The sequence below is a fragment of the Mercurialis annua genome, linkage group LG5, assembly GCF_937616625.2.
Source record: "Mercurialis annua linkage group LG5, ddMerAnnu1.2, whole genome shotgun sequence".
Taxonomy (NCBI): domain Eukaryota; kingdom Viridiplantae; phylum Streptophyta; class Magnoliopsida; order Malpighiales; family Euphorbiaceae; genus Mercurialis; species Mercurialis annua.
This window is the reverse complement of record NC_065574.1, coordinates 16550207-16573475: the sequence shown is the minus strand read 5'-3', so window position 1 is coordinate 16573475 and position 23269 is coordinate 16550207. Positions and strand designations below refer to the sequence as shown.

General features: G+C 29.4%; 2 protein-coding genes across 2 annotated transcripts; both read right to left on the bottom strand.

The window, feature by feature from the left end:
• Positions 1–6517: 6517 nt before the first annotated feature.
• On the bottom strand, positions 6518–11058 carry LOC126683102 (protection of telomeres protein 1b). Its single transcript, XM_050378937.2, has 10 exons — positions 10846–11058; positions 10631–10767; positions 9849–10038; positions 9049–9113; positions 8789–8877; positions 8174–8455; positions 7977–8053; positions 7721–7779; positions 7004–7156; positions 6518–6866 (listed from the first exon to the last, which is right to left on the bottom strand). Exons 1-10 carry the CDS (start codon positions 10964–10966, stop codon positions 6651–6653), a joined length of 1389 nt encoding a protein of 462 aa, XP_050234894.1. The 5' UTR covers positions 10967–11058; the 3' UTR covers positions 6518–6650.
• A 452-nt stretch (positions 11059–11510) lies between these two features.
• On the bottom strand, positions 11511–22491 carry LOC126682595 (terpene synthase 10-like). The gene is made up of 7 exons (XM_050378320.2): positions 22343–22491; positions 20706–20976; positions 19790–20183; positions 18817–19035; positions 16790–16928; positions 13209–13457; positions 11511–12228 (listed from the first exon to the last, which is right to left on the bottom strand). The coding sequence occupies exons 1-7, from the start codon at positions 22451–22453 to the stop codon at positions 11929–11931; spliced, it is 1683 nt and encodes a 560-aa protein (XP_050234277.1). The 5' UTR covers positions 22454–22491; the 3' UTR covers positions 11511–11928.
• Positions 22492–23269: the final 778 nt, after the last annotated feature.

Here is a 23269-nt window from a genome sequence, read left to right as displayed (position 1 = left end):
AAATAAATGAGCGCTATTTGCATATTTCTGTAATTTTTCCTTTTTGTTATTTATTGTCAATTTAACATCTCAAATGATGTATAATTTATAAAGAGAAAAATGGTCATCTATGCTCCTAGTTTTGAGCCCTTTCCCTTGTTTGACACATTCTTATTATTTTTTAGAGATTTTGTTAGTGTGATTTTACATAATTAAGAGAAAAAGGTCATCTGTGCTTTAGTGTCTATAGCAAATGAGCATTTAACGTCTGAAAAGGTTTACTTATATCTTCAACATCTAAAAAAATGAACAGCCAGTATCATGACTTGATTTTGGAATCGCGACCGGCACTGGGGAATGGAAATATTAGTTCCAAAATCCATAGCAAGTTTAAAATTCACTAAATTTCTTTTGCAAATATTAATCTTACATTGACCTTATACACAGAAGTAACATATAAACATGTATACATTTACTAGTAAATCAATACAAGCTACATGGACTTATCGTTTTCGTATCCTGTACGTACTAGCCCAACACATATTACTGTTTAAGGTCACATCACACATCTACTTCCGTGGTATAAAATATTTAGCATAGCCTACAAAAAATACATATACATGACAGCAAGTAAGAACACATATATAACACATGTTGTCTTAGACCATGACTCTGTTACTACAACACTATGGAAGTCAGGAATTGTATATGTCAAAATCGACTTCCGGATCAAAAGATGGACACTAAGCAATATATCAACGGGTCAGTTTAAGATTGGTGAGATTATACTTAACATATTATCAAACTAGCATCACATTTTTAAACATTTCATACTTATACAAACACCTCATATAAGGCAAGTATTTGATCCGATCAAAACCTTAATCCTGAACCAAATCTTAACTTAGGTATCTTCTTAGGTTTATCGACAGTATTGTCTTCTCATGTCCTTTTTGGTAAGGTCCTGAGATAGTTCGTCTGAGTCCAACCTATACCAAGTAATACAGTCCCGTGATAGTTCCACCGAGTTCAACTCGTATCACACTCAAATCCAAACGAATCGAGGTGAGTCCCGAGATAGTTCCACCGAGTTCAACTCCCTAGACACAGGTCTAGAGATAGTTCCACCAAGTTCAACCTTGTGTCTTACGCAAAAGAGCTCGCATTTGTCGTTGAAGAGTTCGTTTATTCCTACTTCCTATTGTCTATGACTGACTCGACACTGTGATCACACAACTAGTACATTTCTTCGGATCGTATACAAATTATCATATTTACAAATAATCATTCAAGTCATATACAAAGTAATACAATCAAGTTGTATACAAATCAATACAATCTAATCCAATTATAACAAACAATCCAATCCAATCAAATCTAATACTTATGGGATGTATTTAATACTAGTCATATAATGTATCAAATAATTTTAATATGATAATACGTGTAAGTAAAATATAACTCACGACTTGCTATCCAGTTAATTTCAATATTTATGCGTTGGCCGAATCCCACTAAGTTGATACCGTCAATCTTGAAGTTCGTCAATACGTCTGTCACACACACCAATCAAATATGTTTAATTCATAAACGTATAACCGATATAATAATCCTAAGTTTATAAACTTAGGTCGAATTCTTTTAACCCCGACATATCCCTTTAACTCGATATCGTTTTACTATCGACCTTAAACTTTCACACTTGATAATCACGTTTTAAAGTCGATAACGTATTTAACCTTTTAAATACGTCTAGCTTGATTCCCGACTCCTAATCCTTGCATATTAATGGTTCAATTAACTAAAACAACTTTTACATATCCATGTCATGTTATCCTTTCCTTATCATAACAATCGATTTCAAAAAAAAAACGGTTTCTAACTTACGTAGCGTTTTGTTAAAACGCTAACCGAACACGACCGAGTTTTGGGGAAAGGGGCTTAGCCCCTATCCCTTAGCTACTACCTTCCCCTGTTTGGCCAAGGTGAGGAGCAGCCATAGCCATGCCCTGGTGTGTCACACCAGGACTGTCTTGGCTCAGCTCCACCGTGCCACACTTGGCACGGTGGCCCGCCGTCCAGCAGGTCCGGTAATTCACACCTCCGAGTCTCCAACCAGCCATCCTTAAGCTCAACACCAAATTCCAAGCAAAGCACAACTCTCATATCTCACTCAACAATCTATTAAAGTCAGCTCTAACCATCAATATTATAACATAAACACCAAACTTAGCTATTAAATCATCAACATCATTCTTCATCAAAATCGAAATTAAAACTCAACAACCCTAAAAAAACTGAGCTCTTTACCTTTATTTGAAGGGCTTAATCAGTAGGTATCAGTCTCCTCTTTCCGTTTCCGCGAGAATCGTCCAAATCGAATAAAAAATGAGTGAGTTATGGCATTTGGAAGATTTGTTACATGTTCATCAAATGGGGAAGATGATGGAAGATTTTATTTCTTCAGCTGAGAGTTTGTTCTTGCTGAATTAAATCCAAATGTTAAATGTATATATAGTTTCAGCTAAGAGTCCTCTTTAGTCCCTTAAGATATCGACTCAAACCACTTTAATTTCTAGCTTCTGTTTTGCCCAATTTCGCCTTCGGATCGCTTAAATAGTTAAGCTCGATAAATTTCATATTATTTATATCCAAATAAATAATATTATTCCAATATCTTATTATTTCATTTTCCGATAATTTATTTTAATAAATTTCGGCTAAAAACGCTCAATTTCCAATTTGAGCTAAAACGCATATTTTTCTTACTTTTCCGTCCTTATTTTGCTTTAATAAATATTGATATCCAAATAATCGATCTAATTTTCTTGAATACCAATTCCCCTCAATAATTTATTTAAATTATATTTTTCGGGAACCAAAACATTATTTTCCAAATTCGGGACTTAAACTTAACTTAATTCCATTCTTTTCCTACAATATTCTTTAGTCCCGTTCTCATTTCCTTTATTGAATTTTAATAGCCAATTCTCTTATTAGAACTTCAATATCGACCTACTCGGGTCCTTTTTTATTTAATTCCTTCGATAATCTTTTATTATTGCCACTTTAATGATTCAAAATGAGACACATTGCCTACTTTAGCAACGTTAAACTTTTGAGGTATTACAACCAGTCTCCCTAACTTTTCATTGCTTTCTAGACTCTGCTAGTGTGATCTTGGATCAATGAGACGGTGTTTAACTAGTGGCTTGATTGTTCATTTTTTTTAGACATCGGAGTCATAATTGAATCTTTTCAAGCGCTGAGAGTTTACTTGATCGTGAAACCAAACCTTAGAGGCATAGATGATTGTTTTCCCTTAGGCACGTAGGACCACACTAATAGAGTCTTGAAAGCAGTGAGACGGTGCCAAACTGAGGGACATGATTGTTTATTTTTTTTCAGATGTTAGGGGCATAGGTAAACCTTTTCGGACGTTGAGAGTTCACTTGATCTTGACCCTAAACTTTAAGGGGATGTATGATCTTTTTCCCTTAGAAAAAAGTGTAAATGTGCTCCTCATTTTTACACAAAACATCAATGTCTATTTTATATATTATTTGACTTGAAAATCAATTTAATATTACCAAAGTAGAGTAACTTATCATCTTTATAAATACCGTTAAAAAATAGACAAATTTCATTTGTCATTTTTGAAAGGCTTAATTATTTAAAAAAATCCCAACTTTAATCTTTATTTCGTTTATACCCTGACCTAGGAAAAATGACACATATACTATTGACGTTGTCTTTTGTTTCACCTCTACCCTCAAGGTATTAAATTGACCTTTTTTCTATTGAAAAAGGTGTAAAATAATCCTTCATTTTCAGCATATATTCTAATTACAAGTTAATTTTATTAATTATACCAAAACACCTTCTTCTCTAAAAAATTCACCTCATGCTTTTTAATTAATTTATATTAACTATTAAAAAAATTAAAAATTTAAAACCGTTAAAAAATAATTCAATTCCGGCCTACCACCATACTCAAATTTAAAAACCCGCTATTCAACAAAAAAAATATAAATTAAAAAAATTCAATTTTCCGGACGATTGCCGGAAAGAGGAGCAGCAGAGGAGCCGCTGCTCCTCATTCACGGAAGGAGGAACAGATCGTTCCTCTTCCATGAAGGAGGAACAGATATGTTCCTCCTTCACAGATCTGTTCCTCCTTCAGGAGCAGGAACAGATCATTCCTCCTTCAGGAGCAGGAACAGATCATTCCTCCTCCTGAAGGAGGAACAGATCTGTTCCTCCTTCAAGAGGAGGAACAGATCGTTTGTTCCTCCTTCCACGGAAGGAGGAACAAATTTTCCTCCTTCCGTGGAAGGAGGACGGCGGCGGCGGTTTCAAAAAATTTCGGCGGCGGATTTTAAAAATTCGGGTGGCGGAGGAAGTCGGATGATGGTTCGATTTTTGTTTTTAAATAAAAAAAATTAATTAAATTTTAGGACTTATAAGCGTTTTTAAAGATGAAGGGTTTGTTTATATTTTTATTAATTGAAAAAAGTATAAAATAATCCTTATATTTAGTTGTTTTGAATAAATCTTTTTTTTTTAAATTTTGGGGTAGAGGTGAAAAAAAATCACAACGTCAATAGTATATGTGATAATTTTTCTAGGTCAGGGTATAAACGAAAAAAAAGTTAAAAATGAGGATTTTTTTAAGTAATTAAGCCTTTTTGAAATGGAAAAATTAAATAAATTTACATGTACAGGTCTACAATAAACTTACTTAGTTGACTTTTTTTTTTGAAGATAGTTGACTTGAAATATTTTTATTACTTTCTTTCTAATTTCTACTATTATTAACAAATTATAAAAATATTATTAAAATTTGAAACATTTTTTTGTCAGCGTCCATAATATCATTTTACATGTTTATATAATTGAGAGGACCAATAATTTTTTTATTAATTCTCAACAAATAGAACATTTTTATCAGTTTTTATTTTTTAAAATCACTTATTTAAATTATAATTTATTTTAATTAGTGTTCTAATCTATATTATTTCTAATCTCTACACATCGGTGTTCTAATATATATTAACTTCTAATCTATATAAATCATTTATCTCATAAAATTTTAATCTTTTAAAACTAAAAATTAATCTATACTTTTAACAAGCTCATATTTTATATAAAATATTTATTTAATATTTAATATTTTAATAGTTTATTTAATTTTTACCTAATATAAAAATTGTTATTACAATAGTATTAATATTAGAGATAGTTACTACTTTTTAAATTATATTTATTTTAATAGGTGTTCTAATTTATATTAAATTCTAATCTATCATAGTATTCTGATATGTATTAGCTTCTATTTTCTACAAATCATTTATTTTAAGCTAAACCTATTTTAAGGTTCATAAACTATACATTTTTCGTTCATTAGGTCCCTTAACTTCTATTTGACTTCTTCTGGTCCTTAAATTTTTATTTTTTGGTTCATCAGGTATTTCAACTTTTATTTGCCTTTATCAAGTCCCTAATTATTTGTTTTTGGTTCATTGGATCCTTATATGGATCTTCGTTTAAGGATCTAATGAACCAAAAAATAAAAGTTTAAGGACTTGAGAAAGTCAAATAGAAGTTGAGGGAGCTGATGAACCAAAAAATAAAAGTTTAAAGATTTGAAAAAGTCAAATAAAAGTTGAAGTACTTGATGAACCAAAAAAAATGAAAATTTAAGGACCTCAAAATGGGTTTAACCTTTCTTTTATTATATTAATCTTAAAAAATATAAAATTTTGGCAAGCTCACATTTTATATAAAATATTTATTTAATTTTTATTATTTTAACATTATAGTTTATTTAATTTTTACTTAATATAAAAAATATTGTTAAAAGACTATTGATATTAGAGATTGTCTTTCATATTTTTAGGCACTGTTTGGATTAATGGATTCTAAACGATGGATTCCAAACAATCCATGGATTTGGATAAAATTCATCGTTTATCTAGGAAAAAAATTAATAAAATCAGTGGATTTATAAATTTATTCATTTTCTACAATCCATCATTTTTGAGGGTTTTGATTTCCCACCTACTAAGTGGGAAAGTTCAAATCTACCATTTTTTATAAATGATGGATTGTTATACTATTTATTTTTTCCATAAATAATATTAAAAATTCATTGATTTTGTTTTCAATCAAAACGATGGAATTTTAAAAATCTATGGATTCTAAATTCCATTAATTTAAAATCCATCAATTTTGTGAAAAATATGGATGTTAAAAATCCTTAATCCAAATGGATTTTAATAAATTTATTATTTAAATAAATATAAATTTGATTCCGTGTAAATACACAAGACTTGTGACTAGTTTTATATGCTTTTAAGCATTTATGCTAGACATTATATGATTGCAATTTAAATATATGTATCCTCATTTAACTTAAAAAAATTAACTCATTTGCTATTATGTTATTTAGGAGTTCAAATCTTCTATTTCCCAACACCCTTAAGATTCTTCTGCTCTTCTAATTTTTTGTGATTTATAAAATAAACTTGTCTTCTCATCATCAACTGATATGACATAATAATAATATTAATATACAAATTGTCATGCTGAGAAAACTCCTACTAAAACTGTCTGCCTGAGATTAACGGATATGACATTCTGAATGCTACAAAAATAAAACAAAATGCTACTTAGGCTACATGCTTGGTGGCAAAAATTCTAAAATGCCTGCTTCCCCACTTATTATTTATATCAATATAATAAGATTTTATGCAACATTCTATCCATGGAGGATTTCTGGGAGCGCCCGTAACTTCCTTTCCCTCGTCGTTTACAGCTACGCCAAGCAACGTGTTTCTCTTGTTTCTCAGTACATCAATGGAAGGATGACCACCAAAAAACTCCTCCTGTCACCAATTCTCAATGTCAATCCATAAGGAACAACTAAATCTCTCAACTTCCGGAAAAAACTAGAGTTTCATTTTAACGTGTTCACTGGATTTAGTAAATAATACATGTAATGAAACATGTTTATGGTTCTCACCCCATCTTCTGCATATATATAAGCATGGATTCTGGCAGTTGGATCCTCGATGGTCAGTCTGATCCCATAAGTTCCATCAGAATTGCAATAATCCTCTACTTCCCATGGAAATGCAGCCACTGCCCGAACTATACACTTGAATTTAGCTGTTACCTGATAAGTTAGAAAATCAAACAGCAACAAGTCATGTCAGGTTGTGGCGGATCCATTTAATATCATTTCCAGATACACATGTAGTAGGAAAACATAGTTAAATCGCTTTACATGACAAGATTACAAGGCAGTTTTCAAAACAAAATGATAGCTTATACCGACTCTTTTTGCTTCCAAAATAGCAAATCACAAAAACAGGGTTAACCAAACAGTCTAGTCTTATCAACTATATATTCTCATCTTCACTTGTTGGAAATGTAAAATTGGATATAGCTGTAAATTCCAATATATTATAAAATGGGCTTATAATAGTAATGCCTGGCTAAAATTTCAATGCACCAGGTCAAATACTTGTCAATGCAATATAATGCAAGGGCGCAATTCTTCCCATAGAAGAGCAATGCCGTATGACAACACACAGATGAAATGAGAAAACCTCAGACAAAAAAGAGTCTGTAAATAGAGTGGCACAACGAAAACAGTCCTGAAGACATGTTAAGACTGCATGAAGCATACAACATATCAACAATGATAAGCAAAAAAGTCTGCATACGAACATCATACCTGTGAATGGGTTAGAACATCCATTAATGTGACAAAAGTCGTACCGTCATAATCAATCTCTGAGAGAAAACGGGAAATATATGAATAAATTAAAAACTCCAAGGGAAGAAGGCAAGATAGGAAGATACAAAATGGATCAATTATCACTAAAGCTAAGATTTACTATAGAACTGTTAAAGAAAAGTGGATTATATGACGGCTAATCAGAAAAGCATTCTAAAACTATAATCATTCACAAGACAGTACAATGTGAAACCTGTAACACTTGAATGCCAAGCAAAGCACCAATATGGGATGCGCCTAGACCTTGATGACAATCGGGCGTCGGAAGACCTGACTCGCATCAAGTTCATAATGCAAAATGCATATCAGATTTGGTCAGAAACACGTGGCAAGAACATAAAGAAAAATAGTTTACTCTAAGTAAGACACTCGCATTGAAAACATACTCACTTCTGGCATGCTAAAGCAATTGGACTCTCATTTGAAATATAACGTAGCTTTGTGAAGGGCGTCAACACACCACGCCACAATCCTACGTGCACTTCACAAAGTATGCTGAGAAACTTCACCCATTTGCCGATATTCAGTAAATGTAGGACATGCTTCTCATTTTCTTGGTCAATCATAACCCGTAATATCGTACCAACAGCTGGAAATGTACATGATATATCTCTCGCCAACGGAAGGGGCTCCACTTGTAAGGGAAATGGCTTTTCCCATTTATTCTCCAATCTAGTGAAAGTAGACAGTGTTAGTGGATTAGGAAGCAAACAAATTAAACTTAGTTCATTAAGATGCCCAAAGTTGGTGTGCAACAGTTTATTAATCAAATTTAAAATCATCCATGTTTCAAAAGAGGAATGTAAAGGACTAGTTAAATATGAAAGAAAGATTTCCAGACAAAGTTAAAGAAATAAAGTCTGCAAATGATTAAAAAAAAAGTGGTTAAGCACTCCAACCCTTTTACAAATAAAAGAGATTTCAATATCACTGAATGATAATGCCATGCTTTTTGTGTCAATGATCAAAACTAATAGTTATACAACTTTTAATAAGGGAACTCACTTTGAGTCTATCTTATTTGGTGGAGAATCAGTCCCATCCCATAGAAGCACCATCCATTGTTTTTCAGAAACTTTGCATATGTGAAGCACCTATGATCAAACATTGAAAGATGAAGCCGTGAATGCTAGTGAGGTGAGAACAATGAAAGGAGAGATAAGAAGAAAATACAAATACTTTTCACTCTGAAAAATCTTCGAAGGGGTAGAGATGCGTTCCAAAACCCAAGTAGCATAAGAAACAGATAAAATCAGTTGACTCACTTTGCAAGCTAAAGTAGCTTGTTCTCTTTCTTTCATCTCTCGCAAGAAAATGAAGCTATCTGAACCTATAGCAGAAATGCATATCAGCTGTTAAACAAGATGAAGAAAGTACAAAAGTACAGCATTTTAAAGTTAGATAACACAAATAACTAATTTACAGGAAGCATGTGTAAGGAACTGAAACTTTCTCTTCGACTTTGTGGAAATCACCACCATCATGGAACATCAAATATTTGCAATTTGCAATCTAAGTGGCAACATCTTGCTTTCAGAAATTGTGCAAGGGATCAAATAAGCGAGCATCGAGATATAGCAGATGATGAATTTGGGCTTTGTAATGTGTCTTGATGAATTAGTTCAGTTTCAAGATTCATTCATTAACCAAACAAGCTGCACTATGCAGCAACAAAAAGGCTTTTGCATTTCTAAGGAATAAAAGAATATTGTATCAAGTATATCCTAAAGAACAAAAGAAGCTTGTTGGATAAACCATTTTATATACAAGTCTGATAATGTGATGAAAAAACAATTATGGTCGTATAGCAAATTGAATACAGTCGTTTTATCAAAAACTAAGTGCAGAAACTTAGGATCCAAACATCAAATTAACAGAATGGTCTATGAAAAACCATTTTAACAAAGACAAATGCAGGCTAATACCAAGTTCTTTTCAATCATCAAAGCATTATTCTCCCAAAAGCGAAAATTGTAGCGACCATAAACATATAATACCAAATTAGCAATGAAAATACCATTATCAAATGCTCAAGATTCAAATAAAATTTGGGTAAACGAAATACCATCATCAAGACGAAAGTCAGCAAGCCATTTTCTCAAGGCCGAAACATAATTAAAGTTATCGTCTCTTGGATTATATTTTGGGGAGCATTGATAAGGAAGAAAGTCTCCATCAATTTTTGCTTCATATAAAGCAAACCAAGAGTAGGACTTGTTAAAAACTGCATTGGCTTCTCCATGATGACTCTTGATCTGCATAAACACATACCCCATGTTTTGGCATAATTAGGTTCCATTTTCAAAAAACAAAAAAGATTTTTATTTCTAAGAGGCAACAGTCACAATAGAAACTAAGACGTAAAAAAAGAGCAGTAAAATCAATTATACGGGAAACGAGCAAATTGTTTGAACCTAACCCTAACCCAAATCAAAATTGTGAGAAAGAAGTTGATGTAATGTGAAATCATGCTATTATACACTGATTTTATTGCTTTCAAAATGTTCTTTATATTAAGTTGAGAGATACCAAATACTACTTCCTCAAATGTAGGATGTCAATTCACAAGCTAAATTTTTTGAATGTGTTTGTGCAAGAATTCAATTGAATGGAAATGTGGCACAAGATATCACTCTAAACCTAGGTAGCACGGACACTTCATTCAATTAACGTGTCCCGTTTCGGGACACTTTGGCGTTTCGGATACCAAACTTAATTTTTTACATAGAAACCTTAAAATAACACCGTTTCTCCGCGTCTCCCATTTCCCGTGTCCCGTATCCCCGTATCCGTGCTACCTAGCTCTAAACAAGGCCTTTCAAGTATTAGAGATTAAGGTGAATGTACCAGAACACGAGAGAGCTGAATAATATCACCGAGAGATAGTATACGAGGAAGCATTTCCACAGTGGAAGAGAACATATTAACTGTGAGCCCATTTTTGCAAAACGAGTCGTCTATTATTTTGAGAGTGCAAACCCAATCTGTACAAAAATAATAATAAGTTAGTAAGCATATACTCATTTCAAACAAAAAATAGAGGCTCAGAACCAGACTCATACCGGTGCCTCTGGTTTTCCTTGGTAAGCCGATCTCGATAACGGAACCGAAGAGACTGACTTTTTGGTTAATGGAAGTGAGGGCGTCTTGTATTCTATGGTATTTGTAATCTTCTCCCTCCATTTCTTTTCTACTCTCACTGCTACTCAGCCCTACCTCTTATATACCAACTCCACTCTGATCCACTTAGCCATTAAAGGAGAACGAAATATGAAACGACGTCATTTCCACACACATAAGCTTTAGGGAAGGAAAAAAAACGGCTATTATTCATATGCCACTTCTTCAACTTAGAACAAAGGATTACTTTACTCCCTTAACTTGGCACAAAGTATCAAAAACGTTCAAATTAGAAAAACCGGATTACTTTTACTTTGAACTTGGCAAACCCGTCTCAAAAACACCCTTATGATGACGTGGCACCTTAATTGGAGAGTGGATTTCTAATTAATCATAATTTATTATAATTAATCATATTTAAATACTAATTAGGCATAATTAAACTCTAATTAATTTTGTGTATAAATATGATAAGAACCTGAAATTGAACTTTGAGTCACGATCGCAATGCTCATAAACTGAATTAAACTCAATCCGGATCGCCGGGGTTGGACATCCAGATCGATACAACGGAGAAGAAACAAATCAATAAATCTGAAATCACGGAACTGCTGGGACTGGACATCAAGTACAGTTAAACGGGAAAGAAACACTCAATCTGAAACGCGGCAATGCATGATCCCGGGCCGGACCTGCTCTGATACCATATCAGAAACCAAACAGAGAACTGAAATATATTGATTGAAGTTTTAGAATTACAAAACTTTGATTAATTAAGATGAAATCTAATCTATATTTATACACAAAATGAATAGCCGTTTTACACTATACTAAATAAGTTGTTGCGAGCTCCTATCTAGTTGTATCCAGTCGGCCATTACAAGTCCGCAACAGGAGAAGCTTTGAGCAGCAAGAGAAGAGCTTTGGTGCAGCAGCAGATATATTCTCTATTATACGTGTCTTTTTATTTTACAAATAAACAAGCAAAAAACAATAGAAAAAAATTGTATATTTTGAACTATAGATTAGTCTATCATAGTAATGGGTTGAATAAATAAAGATGTGATCTGATCCTTAATTTTGCGATCTTCACCACCGAATCCATCTCCACTCTGATAAATAAATTGAGTTGTTCTTGCCATGTTAATTAGTAGTCCCATGAATGCTTGCGAGAATATAGTATTATTCATTTTCTCCTTATTTAATTTTTTCCACGCTTCACCAATAAGATAACGTAAATGTTTACGAGCTTCTTCTTCTGAAGCTCCAGTTTCATGCATGTAACATTGAATTGATTTAGGATTATCTCCTCTCTTTATCTCTAGCTGAATATATAATTAAAATAAAAGATTATACGGCCATATTTAGATGTTTGTATTTCGTCACATTTCAAACTAATAAAGCAATCGAGTAAAATAATATTATTTCATGTCGGTCTGGCGTCTTACATAATACTATATTCTTTAAATTTGTAGTTCTTGATCTTATTGGAATTCAAAAAAAAACAGTATTTAAACTTAAAATAAAAAATAATTTTATATAATTTCTTTTTTTCAACATTTCACCTCGATACAATACCCTTTTGCTTTATTTGTCTTTCTCATTAAATTTAGATTCAAATTTATTTTTTTACTTCAACCATCAAAATTAGAGAATTTAGAATTAGATATTAACGTTATTTTCAATTTGTTTATATTACAAATTAAATTTGAAATTTTGAAGCATGAATTTTACTAATTATTGAGTTAGTATAAAAATTCAAATGAAAATTGAATAGAATCATAATGAAAGAAATAAAATTGGGATAGTATTATAAAATGAAAAAATATAGTTTAAATTGCAAACAGACAAAGGTCGGATTTTTCTACAATTAGGCCAAGATTTTATATGCAGAAAAAAAAGCCTTTTGTATTAAAAATAACAAATCTCTTTGAGAAAAATCAATTCTAGTCAAAACTTTCAAAAATACTAATTTTAGTCAAGTTTCAATAAGTATAATCTAATTTTAGTCTATTACTCATTCGTTTTAAAAATATTAAATCTTTCATAATATTTTTAATTCTAACCCAATGTAACCTTTATTCATTGGGAAAATACTTTCTAATGAATCATTTGGAAAATACTTATAAAAATTAGTATATAAATTCCGAAATGGTCATAGTAGAAACAAATAGAAAAAGGTAAAATTGAAATATGTTAATTGAAAATCAGCTAAAATTGATATTTTTAAAAATTATAATTAAAATTGACATTATTTAAAAACGTCGGGTATTTTTAAAACATTAAGCTAAACGGAAATACGTACCGAGGATGTTCCGAGATCATCTGCAAGTCCACAAATCAAAGATGAGAGCTGAATCATATCGGGAGACCCTTCTAAGCATGTTATTGTTTCCTCTGAAATTTGATTTGGGATTGTAAAAAAGGCATGGACGAACACCAATGGCATAGCAATGGAAACCCATCTATTTTCCAAATATTCTTGCAAGCTTGGTATGTATCCACTATAATACCATTTCGCCTCTAATAAATATGCCTTACATATACCTGCCCACTGCAAATTCAACATGTTAGAATTTTTTTATTATTATTATAGCGTTTACAAGAAAAAATTAAACTATAATTTTAATAGGATGTTACACCATTAGACCAATAATTTATTGATAACTCTTATTAATTTAGTTTAGACCTATTGAAATAAAAAAATTACAAATTTATTGGGTTTATCAATATTAACAATTTCTTATCAATTATAGTATTGTTTTAATTGTATGTAAGTTTATCACTTTTTTCTCAATTGAGTTTGTTTTATTTATGTGAAATTCACTTAATAGTTGTCCATCATTGTTAAAATCACCCAATTAAAATTAGAAAAAAGAATAATTCAATCTACAATTGTAAGGTAAATTTAATTAACCTTAATTAGTTAATTTGATAGAGTTAGCTACAATTACTAAAAGATTTTTTTAATCATAGCTAAGGAAACCCCATCTTTCTATGTTTAAGTTAATAAATATTTAAGAACATTAATTTTTTTATTTGAAATAGTTTATGTAGATAGCTAATCCTTTTTTTAATTTTATGTAAGGATTACTCCTTTCGGTCCATAATATTTGTCGCATTTGGCCATTTCACATAAATTAAAAAAGTAATAAATATGTCTTTATTTGTATCTACTTTTACTAAATGTCCATATTAATTACTACTCCCTCTGTCCATTTTTAGTTGTCGCTTTAGACTAGATTGCTAAGATTAAAAAAGTGCTTCTTTTGTTTTAAATTATAAGTATAAAGACTAATATAACCCTATTTATGAACTCCATTATTGAAAATTTAGTTTTGAAAATAGAGTTATTAACCTACTATTGGATGATTTTAGTTTTGAAAATTGAACTATCGTTTAATGAAGTGATTTAATAAGAAGGTCAAGTTTGGAATACTATTGTAAAAATCACATAAAAGTCCTAAAATGACAACTATTGATGGACAAAATTATTTGCCTAAAACGACAACTAAGAATGGACGGAGGGAGTACTATTTTTATGTTCGATTAGCTCTTTAAATCTTATTAAGTTATTTATTACTAGGGCTAAATTTGATAACTAGCAATAAATGTTTTATTAAAGACAAATATTATGAACCAAAAATAATTTTCAAATGCGATAAGTATTATGAACCAGAGAGAGAGTAGCTATCTATTTATTTGAAATACTTTATGTGAGTGTCAAATAATTTTTTGTTTTTGAAATGTGATGACTAGTAAGGACTAGCTATCTACTTATTAGAGAGTTGAAACTCATACTATCTTAATACTAATATTTTACAAGATATTGTCCTTAGGTACAAATATAGATGTAAATTTATGAAAAGTTTGATCGAAAATTGTATTTTATTAGCAAAACAGTTAGATAATTTATTTTTTTATTTTCGTAAATAGATCTACAATTAAAGCAGTATGTTGTTTATTCCATATCAGGTCATCGAGTTTAGTTTTTGTATTTTTCCGAATTTTTTAAAAAATATAACTGTTTCGTATTCGATTTAATGAAATTTGGTGAATTCGAAAAAAATACAAATAAAGGGTAAATCTGGTAATTTGTATTTTAAGATTAAATAAATTATTTTTAATTTTTTTAATCAATTAAATCATCAAACTTGTATTTTTGTGTCAATAATTTATTTATAATTTTTTCATTAATTAGATTCCAAACTATCTTAATTTAGATTAGGTAATTCCTTATATGTATACCTAAAGTTCGGACTCATCTGACTCCCAGATACAAGTTTTGTGACCTAATTGACTAAAATGATCTATTTGATTACGAAACACAAGTTTTTTTAGATCTAATTGACTGAAAACAATTAAAAATAACTTTTTTGACCCCGACAAATAAATTTGAGGGCCGAATTAACTCTTATTCTTTCATAAATACTCTAAATATCATATTTTCAAATCCAGAAGCTAAATTACAAGTTATTCTTCTTTTTTTCTTCTCAATATTAAAGAAATAAGTACATATCCGGAAAACCAAGTCCAAAATTTAGGGTAAAATATATTAAGCATGCTATTTATTTGAGGGAAAGGGCTAAAAAATAATTCTAATACTGTCACCCAGGCTCTTATAGCGATTTTTATTTTTTGAGATTTAATTATGACTACCATATTACTAAAATCTAAAATTTACACCCCTTTTATATTAACGTTTTGAATAACAGCATTTTAAAAAGGGGTGCAAATTTTAAATTTTAATAACATAAATGTCATAATTAAACCTCAAAAAATATTAACAGGCTACAAAAGATTTGATGGCAAGATTAGGGTCATTGTTTAGCCTTCTCTCTTTATTTGACCATTTGTTTATTCCTTGTATTAATGCAAGTTGTTTCATATACGCATATGATAAAATTTTAAGAATATTGTATTAAACTGATTTTTTTAATCTATTTTAAGATTAATCTTTTTCTTTTATATTCTAAATTGAGCCGATGAAACATATCTATCTATCTATCTATACTATATATAAAAGTACGGATGGGGGGGGGGGGACAGGCAAATTTACTGAACAATCCTTTTCAATTTACTACTAAATAAAGGTTTTATAGTCATTAACTAATTAGTTATTTAATTAATCACTATTGTAATTAAAGTCCTAATTAGAATAAATAGCTAAATTATCTCCAATTGAATAGGTAGCTAAATTATTTGGAAACAATTTAGTTATAAAATACTGTATTTCGTCAATATATTATTATATAAATTTCTATTTTATTATTTTTAAAGATATTATTAATAAATTTAAGTTAATTATGGTTATTATGGTTATTATAAAACCAAAAGAAGAATAAATTCAGTATGAAAAAAATTTAATAACCGAATATATTATATTTACTTTTACAAAATTTCTTAACTATTTAATAATAATTATAAATAAAAAAATTGATATAATTATAATAAATTTACTAATATATTCATTGAAAAATTACGTTACGAGCCACGTGCATAGCACGTAATGCGAAACTAGTATTTTTAAAAAGGCAGAAGGTGAAAAAAAAAAACACTCTTCAAGTTATTCCAAAAAAGTAGATAATATTTTTTTTTATTTTTTTTGGCCATTTAAATCTTTAATGTTTTTAAATGGCTCAAATAAACCTTGTGCATGAAAAAATTTACAAAAATAACTAAAAATTTGAAGGATTAAGTGTTAAAAAATATATGAAAAGGGATTAATATTTTTTCCAAAAACTTTAAAGAGTTTTGTGCACTATTTAAAAGTCTTGAGGGTCAAATGGTCAAAAACAATTTAAAATCTTATATGCTCTATTTAAATAACATGAAGAATTTTTTTTAAGCTTTTAGTTAAAGAAGATGACAGAAAAGAAGCATTACCTCTTTCTTTAAGTAAGAGATAATGTGAAGATTTTGATTTTTGAGAACATCAAAAGCCAATTCATTGATGCAGTTGTAGGTAGCAAGAAAACATATTTTCATATAGTCAGGGAGTCCATCCATGGCATTCGTATCCCACCTAAAATAAAAATATGCAGCAGTCAAAATAATAGTAAAACAAAATAATTATATATATAATTTAATTTGTTAATTTAATACTCCCTCCGTCTCAATAGAGTTGTCCACTTTACCTTTATCACACAGTTTAAGAAAATCAATTATTATTTATGGATTTTATAAAATTTTCCTTACTTTTTTTGTAATAGGGTCCACTTGCAATTTACTTTTAATTTATTTATTTGTGGATTTTAAATAGGGATAATAAAAGAAAATTGAGTGTAAAAGTTAGCTACTTTTTGAAAGTGTATAAAACATTTTAGGATAAATTTGTTTTTTTCAAAATGGACAATTCTATTGGGACGGAGGGAGTAAACTATAATAATTATATCAAATAATTTATATTAATCATCCACGAACTATTTTTTCTCTTCAAAACTGTTTTTAAACTTTAATTCGTGTCCAACTTTTCCTAAATTGACGGATTAAATTATCATAATTTTTAAAATTAAATATATTTATCACAAATTACAAAATTATATTTATCATAATTATTTATAATTTTTATTGAAAATATGATAGATAAAATCATATTGCATAACATTTGTAGTACTTATATTTATCCTATTATGATTTTCTTTTTCAAAATATAAATGTTTTAATTTTTTAAAATTTCTCAATATTGTAAATCTTTAAAATATTTTAATTGAATGTCAAATTATCTTTAAATTCAAATCTTTCGGAGTTTTTTTATCAATTGCAATTAAATTTTTAGTTTTTGTAATTATAGAAAGTTTGTTATAATTGAGTCTCAATCTTTGTTTTTCACTTTTTAAATTCAAACCTTTACATCCTTTATCAATTTCGATCAAACCAAAATATAATCAGATATTTTTAAATATTTAAATTAGAACATAAAATATTTTTTAAATATTTCTATTATTTCATACATTAAAATAAAAGACATCTCATCAAAATTTGATATAGTTTTAAAAAATTGGTCTCAATTGATATAGAACGTAAAAAATTGAATTTAAAAGGTGGGACGTAAAAATTTGAACTTGCAACAAACCTTTCAATTAAAACAGGATTGAAAAAAAATTAACAAAATTAGTCGCAATTATTATAAGACGTAGATATTTTAATTTAAAAGGAAATTTTACCTTAATTGAATTAGTAATTAACACTAAACTAGATTGATCATAATTTTATGATAATATTACTTAAATGATCTTTGATAATGTTAATAATCAAAGTAATTTTATGTGTATTTCATGAATTATTTTAAATCAATTATTTTACTTATTATGTAAATTACTTATTTAATAAATGTAGTAAAGATAGATATTATAGAGTAAAAAAATTAAATTTAGTAATTTGTGTGTAAAGTTAAATTTGTTCATCGAATTGGGACAAATTTGAACACTAAAAAGATAAGACGATAAATTTTATGGCCTTATTTTTTTGCTATAACTAGGTGGTGTGATTTAATGGTGGGGCTTTTTTTTTAGAGGGTAGAGATCTTGCATTCAAGCATTCACATTCACATTTTAACAGATTAAATCTCAACATATGGCCTCAATGATAATAGGGTTAATTACATATAAAATCACCACATTTATAGGAATTTTCAAAAATAACACGGCCTTTAAAACGTGTCAATTTTCAAAAATACCACTAAAAATGTGCTCATGTTGTTTTTGAAAAGAAATGAAAGGTGGTGCCCTGAATTGCCACGTTTTAAAGGTCGTGTTATTTTTGCAATTTCGTGTAAAGGTGATGATTTTATATGTAATTGACCCATGATAATATGATGGCATTAAATTTTTAACTATTAACATCTGAGATTTTAGCATTCAAATTACATCTATATAAAATATATTTTTGCTGTTCAAAAGACATGAATGTACCTTATAATTGCATCTGTAAACAACTCCAACTCATCCAAGCTACCATATATATCATAAATGTCATCAATGACTGTTAAGAGTTCTCCTAATTTTGATAATATTGTCCTTGAATATCCATATTCAGGCTCGGAAATTGCCCCCACACTCCAAAAGAAAATCTCCACCATTCTGTCTCTAGCAAATCCCAACTTTTCACCTAATTCAGTCTTTTTCCACCATCTTATTTAAATGAAAAAAATTAAGTTAATGAAAAATAAAAATAGATGAATAGCTTGAATTGAAGTTAATAAAAAATAGATGAATAGCTTGAATTGTACAAGGCTTGCCTTTTTCCCTCTACTAGTGGAGGAGGTTTGAAACCAGCTTTTAAGCTTTTAAACAAGGAGAATTTCGGCCAATGGGTCATTTCAACCCTCAAAATTATATGAACTTTTCGGTAAAGAAAGTTCATTTTAATCATCTAAATATTATGAAGTATGAACTTTTTGGTAAAAGTTTCATATCAACCATCTAAACATTATAAAAGAATTATTTAAACCCTTAAAGTAAATTTTTAATCAATTAAATTTTGGGTTAATCACATATAAAATCACCACCTTTACACGAATTTTCAAAAATAACTCGACCTTTAAAACGTGTCAATTCATGGCACCACCTTTTGTTTCTTTTCAAAAACAACATCGGCAATTTTTAGTGGTATTTTTGCTGACGTGGCAGGACAAGTGGCAGACCCTTCGGATGTCCTAGTCAGCAGAATTTTATCTAAAAACGTGCCCATATTGTTTTCGAAAAGAAATGGAAGGTGATGTTCTGAATTGATACGTTTTAAAAGTCGCGTTATTTTTAAAAAATCGTGTAGAAGTGGTGATTTTATATGTAATTAACCCTTAAATTTTAAATCAAAAACATTAATCATATTAACCGACAATCTAACGTACGTAATTAATCAAAAAAATAATAATATGATGAGTACCTGGAGACTTGTTTGAGATCTTGTTGGTGAATAGCTTGCACCATGTTGAATTCCAATTTGGCAAGCTGAAGAAATGTTGGTTTCATTTTCATGTCCTTATTATGCTCATACACATCAATGAACCACCTGGTCTCCAACCTTTGCATCCTCCAGTGCGAAGGAAGCTTTAAAGCATGACTTGCTAGCATTACCAAATATTCTTCTTCACCAATAATATTTTTTTCTTTCACAAATTCTTGAAGATGTTTGATACACAATACTTGGGCTTCTTCTAATACATTCTCACCTTCTAGCAAAACATATGAAGCTTCATACAGATTTAGTATTCCTTTCAAATCACCTCTATGACAATCCTTCAACTCTCTTTTCTCATCCATGAATCTAGTAAAAACATCTGTTCTCAAACAAAATCAATTTATTGGTATAAGAAAAATGTTTATATCTATATCACCTTTTCAATCTTTGCCAAATATATCCTCTATCGATCTGGAGCTAATGTGACGCGATTTTATATACACCACTCGAGATTTATTTTATACACATAGACGTATAGTATCGCGCTACATCAGATCCAAATTGATCGTGTGTATGTATATTTAACAAAGGTCGACAATGTGACGGTAAATATGAGATTATTTTAAAAACATGGTATATTTGACAAATATATTAGATTTGTGGGTAGATAAGACCATTGTACCTGTTTGTTTTAAAAAAATAAATTTATAATGTTATTTCTCAAGTATATTTGACAAACGTATTAAGACCATTGTACCGTTTGTTTTTTTTAAAATACATCTACAATATTATTTGTCAAGTATATTTTCAAGAAAATATTTTTACCAGTTTAGACAAATTATTTTAAAACTTATTTTTCCCAAAAACATAATTTAACTCGTAAGGATAAATCACTATATACCTTGATTTATAAAATATCCATGTTGTCTTAACAGTCTAAATTCAAGAGCAGTGGCATGTAATTCCTCTTCATTGTGTGCATGACCAAGATGGATATAATTGTTGTGTAATATTTGCAAAGCTGCTTCTATTTCATTCTTAAAAAGGTATGAAAAACCAAGTCTTTGCATGCAATCAATCATTTCAAGTTTATTTAAAGGACTTGTTGCTTCTTTAAACATCATCTTCACCTCTTCTTTCAACTTCTCCACTTTTGCAATGTTTTGCTCTCCCTGGATTTGCCAGACACAAAATAAATTTATTGATCATTAAATTTAGAATGGGAGCTAATAATAAAACAATTATTAATATATAAAAGACAAATATGCATGCACTCAAGAGTAATTACTGATATAATCAATGGCATAGCAAAGGATATAAGGGGCATTTTGATCGGTTAGTAGATAAGGAGAGATTAAAAATGAATGGCTTCCATTATTTGTATTTATTTTATTAAAATTTATTTAGAAATGGAAATGCGATTACCTTCATAGAAATCACCCATTTTCCCCTAATTTATGAGAATGAACTTTTTATTCTTATGAGAAAAATTAAAATTTAATAAATAAATAATAATATGTAATTATTAAAAGTTTATATTAAAAACTAATTTTAATAAAATAATTAAAAATTTAGAATACTTTTTTATGGTTTTTTAAATAATTTATCTGATACTACATATCAATAAAAGAATATAAAAAAAATAAGATTGGTTCTTTTTATGGAATATACTTTCATTTCATTTCAAATCGAATTGAACCGAATAAAAAATTAACATTTTCAAAATCGAACCAACAGTTTAAGAATTTATATTTTTCAAACCGGTTGTTTCAGTCAATTTTTTGGTTTAGTTTGATGGCTTTAGTTCGGTTTATATTAGAGCTTAACTAAAAAAAATACTCTAAAACCGAACTAAATCAAACAATCAATTTTTTTAAATGCCAACTTGAACTGAACTAAATCGAGCCAAAATTTTAAAGATTAAAATTTTCCAATTCAAACCGATCACGCCGGTTTCATCGGATTTTTGTTCGTTTAATTTTAGAACTTAAATAACAGAGTAATTATGTTCAAAAAAAAAATAAAGTTAAAATCATATCTTTTATAATATTAAACCGAACCGAACCAAATCAAGCCAACACAAAATCAAAATTCATTATTTTTTAGAACCAAATCCAATCAAACCAAAAAGTTTCATATCGAACCAGACCCATTTGTCCAGTCGGATTGTTAGTTCGATTATTTCGGTTCAGTTTACTAGACTTCAACTAAAACAATTATGTTCAAATCAAACCCAACCGAAAAATAAAATGTAAAAGTACTAAACCGAATCGAAAATATAAATTGTAAACTACTAAACCAAAAAAATAAATTGTAAAAATACTAAACCGGAAAAAAGTAATAAGTAGATGTATATAACGCTATAAAATTATGCAAAAAAAGAACTCTTTTAAAATTGATTTTTTATAATTAACCCAATAATTTTTAATTTAAATTTCACCAGTGAAAAAGAGAAAAGAAAATGATAATACTTGTTGAATAGGGACCAATGGCGCCCCAAATATAATGAAGAAGAGGAATAACATTGCTTTACTTTACCATATATTCACTTCTAAGGGATTGAATAAAATCATAATCCCAAATTGAAGGAAGATAATTAGCAGATCTTCTCACTATAGCATCATCTGAAATTTTAGTAGAAGTATACATTGCTATAGAATTATGAAATGGGAGATATTGAAATTATGTTGTTTCTTTGCATACATATATAGACATGGCAATATATTCTAGTTCTAGTCACAACTAGTCAACAATGGTAAGAACAAAAAAATTCATACCCTTGGTTGCAGGAAATTCATGCTTTTTAAATGTGCAGTTTTTAATAGAGCCACTTCAGTGGCATAGCTAATGTGGACCTAGCTTAGATGGATAAGGCATCTCTAAGTGCATCAAGATGTTGTGAATTCGAACCATGTCTCGGTAACTAACAAATTAACATTTGAGACTCTAAAGAGTTGATTACCATCTTAGACAAAAAAAAAAACTTCAGTGGCATAGCATCTTCCAAATTCTATGAAAATTATAACTTTAATCCCTATATTTAGTACATGTTATAAATTATTTTAATTATTAGGATTAATCTCAATAAAATATCAATTTCTTGTGAGTTTCATCAGTTATATCCAAATCTTTCAAAATCGGTCAGTTTTGCTGATTTTGGAAAATTTTAAATCCTTTTAACCATTCGTGAATCGCACCGAAAAAGTTGCCACCTCACTCGTCACATTGCTGCCAACTCAGCAGAATTCACTGAAATAAGATATCAAACCTCTGCGAATTTTGTCAATTATATCCAAATCTTTCAAAATCGGCTAGTTTAGTGTCGAGATATTTTAAACCTTTCTTAGACATTCGTAAATCAAATCGAAAAAGTTGTCATCTCACCCACCACGTCACTTCTAACTCAGAAAAAGTCATTAAGTGAAACTGAGATGACACCATCTACAAACCCAAACAAACCAAAAA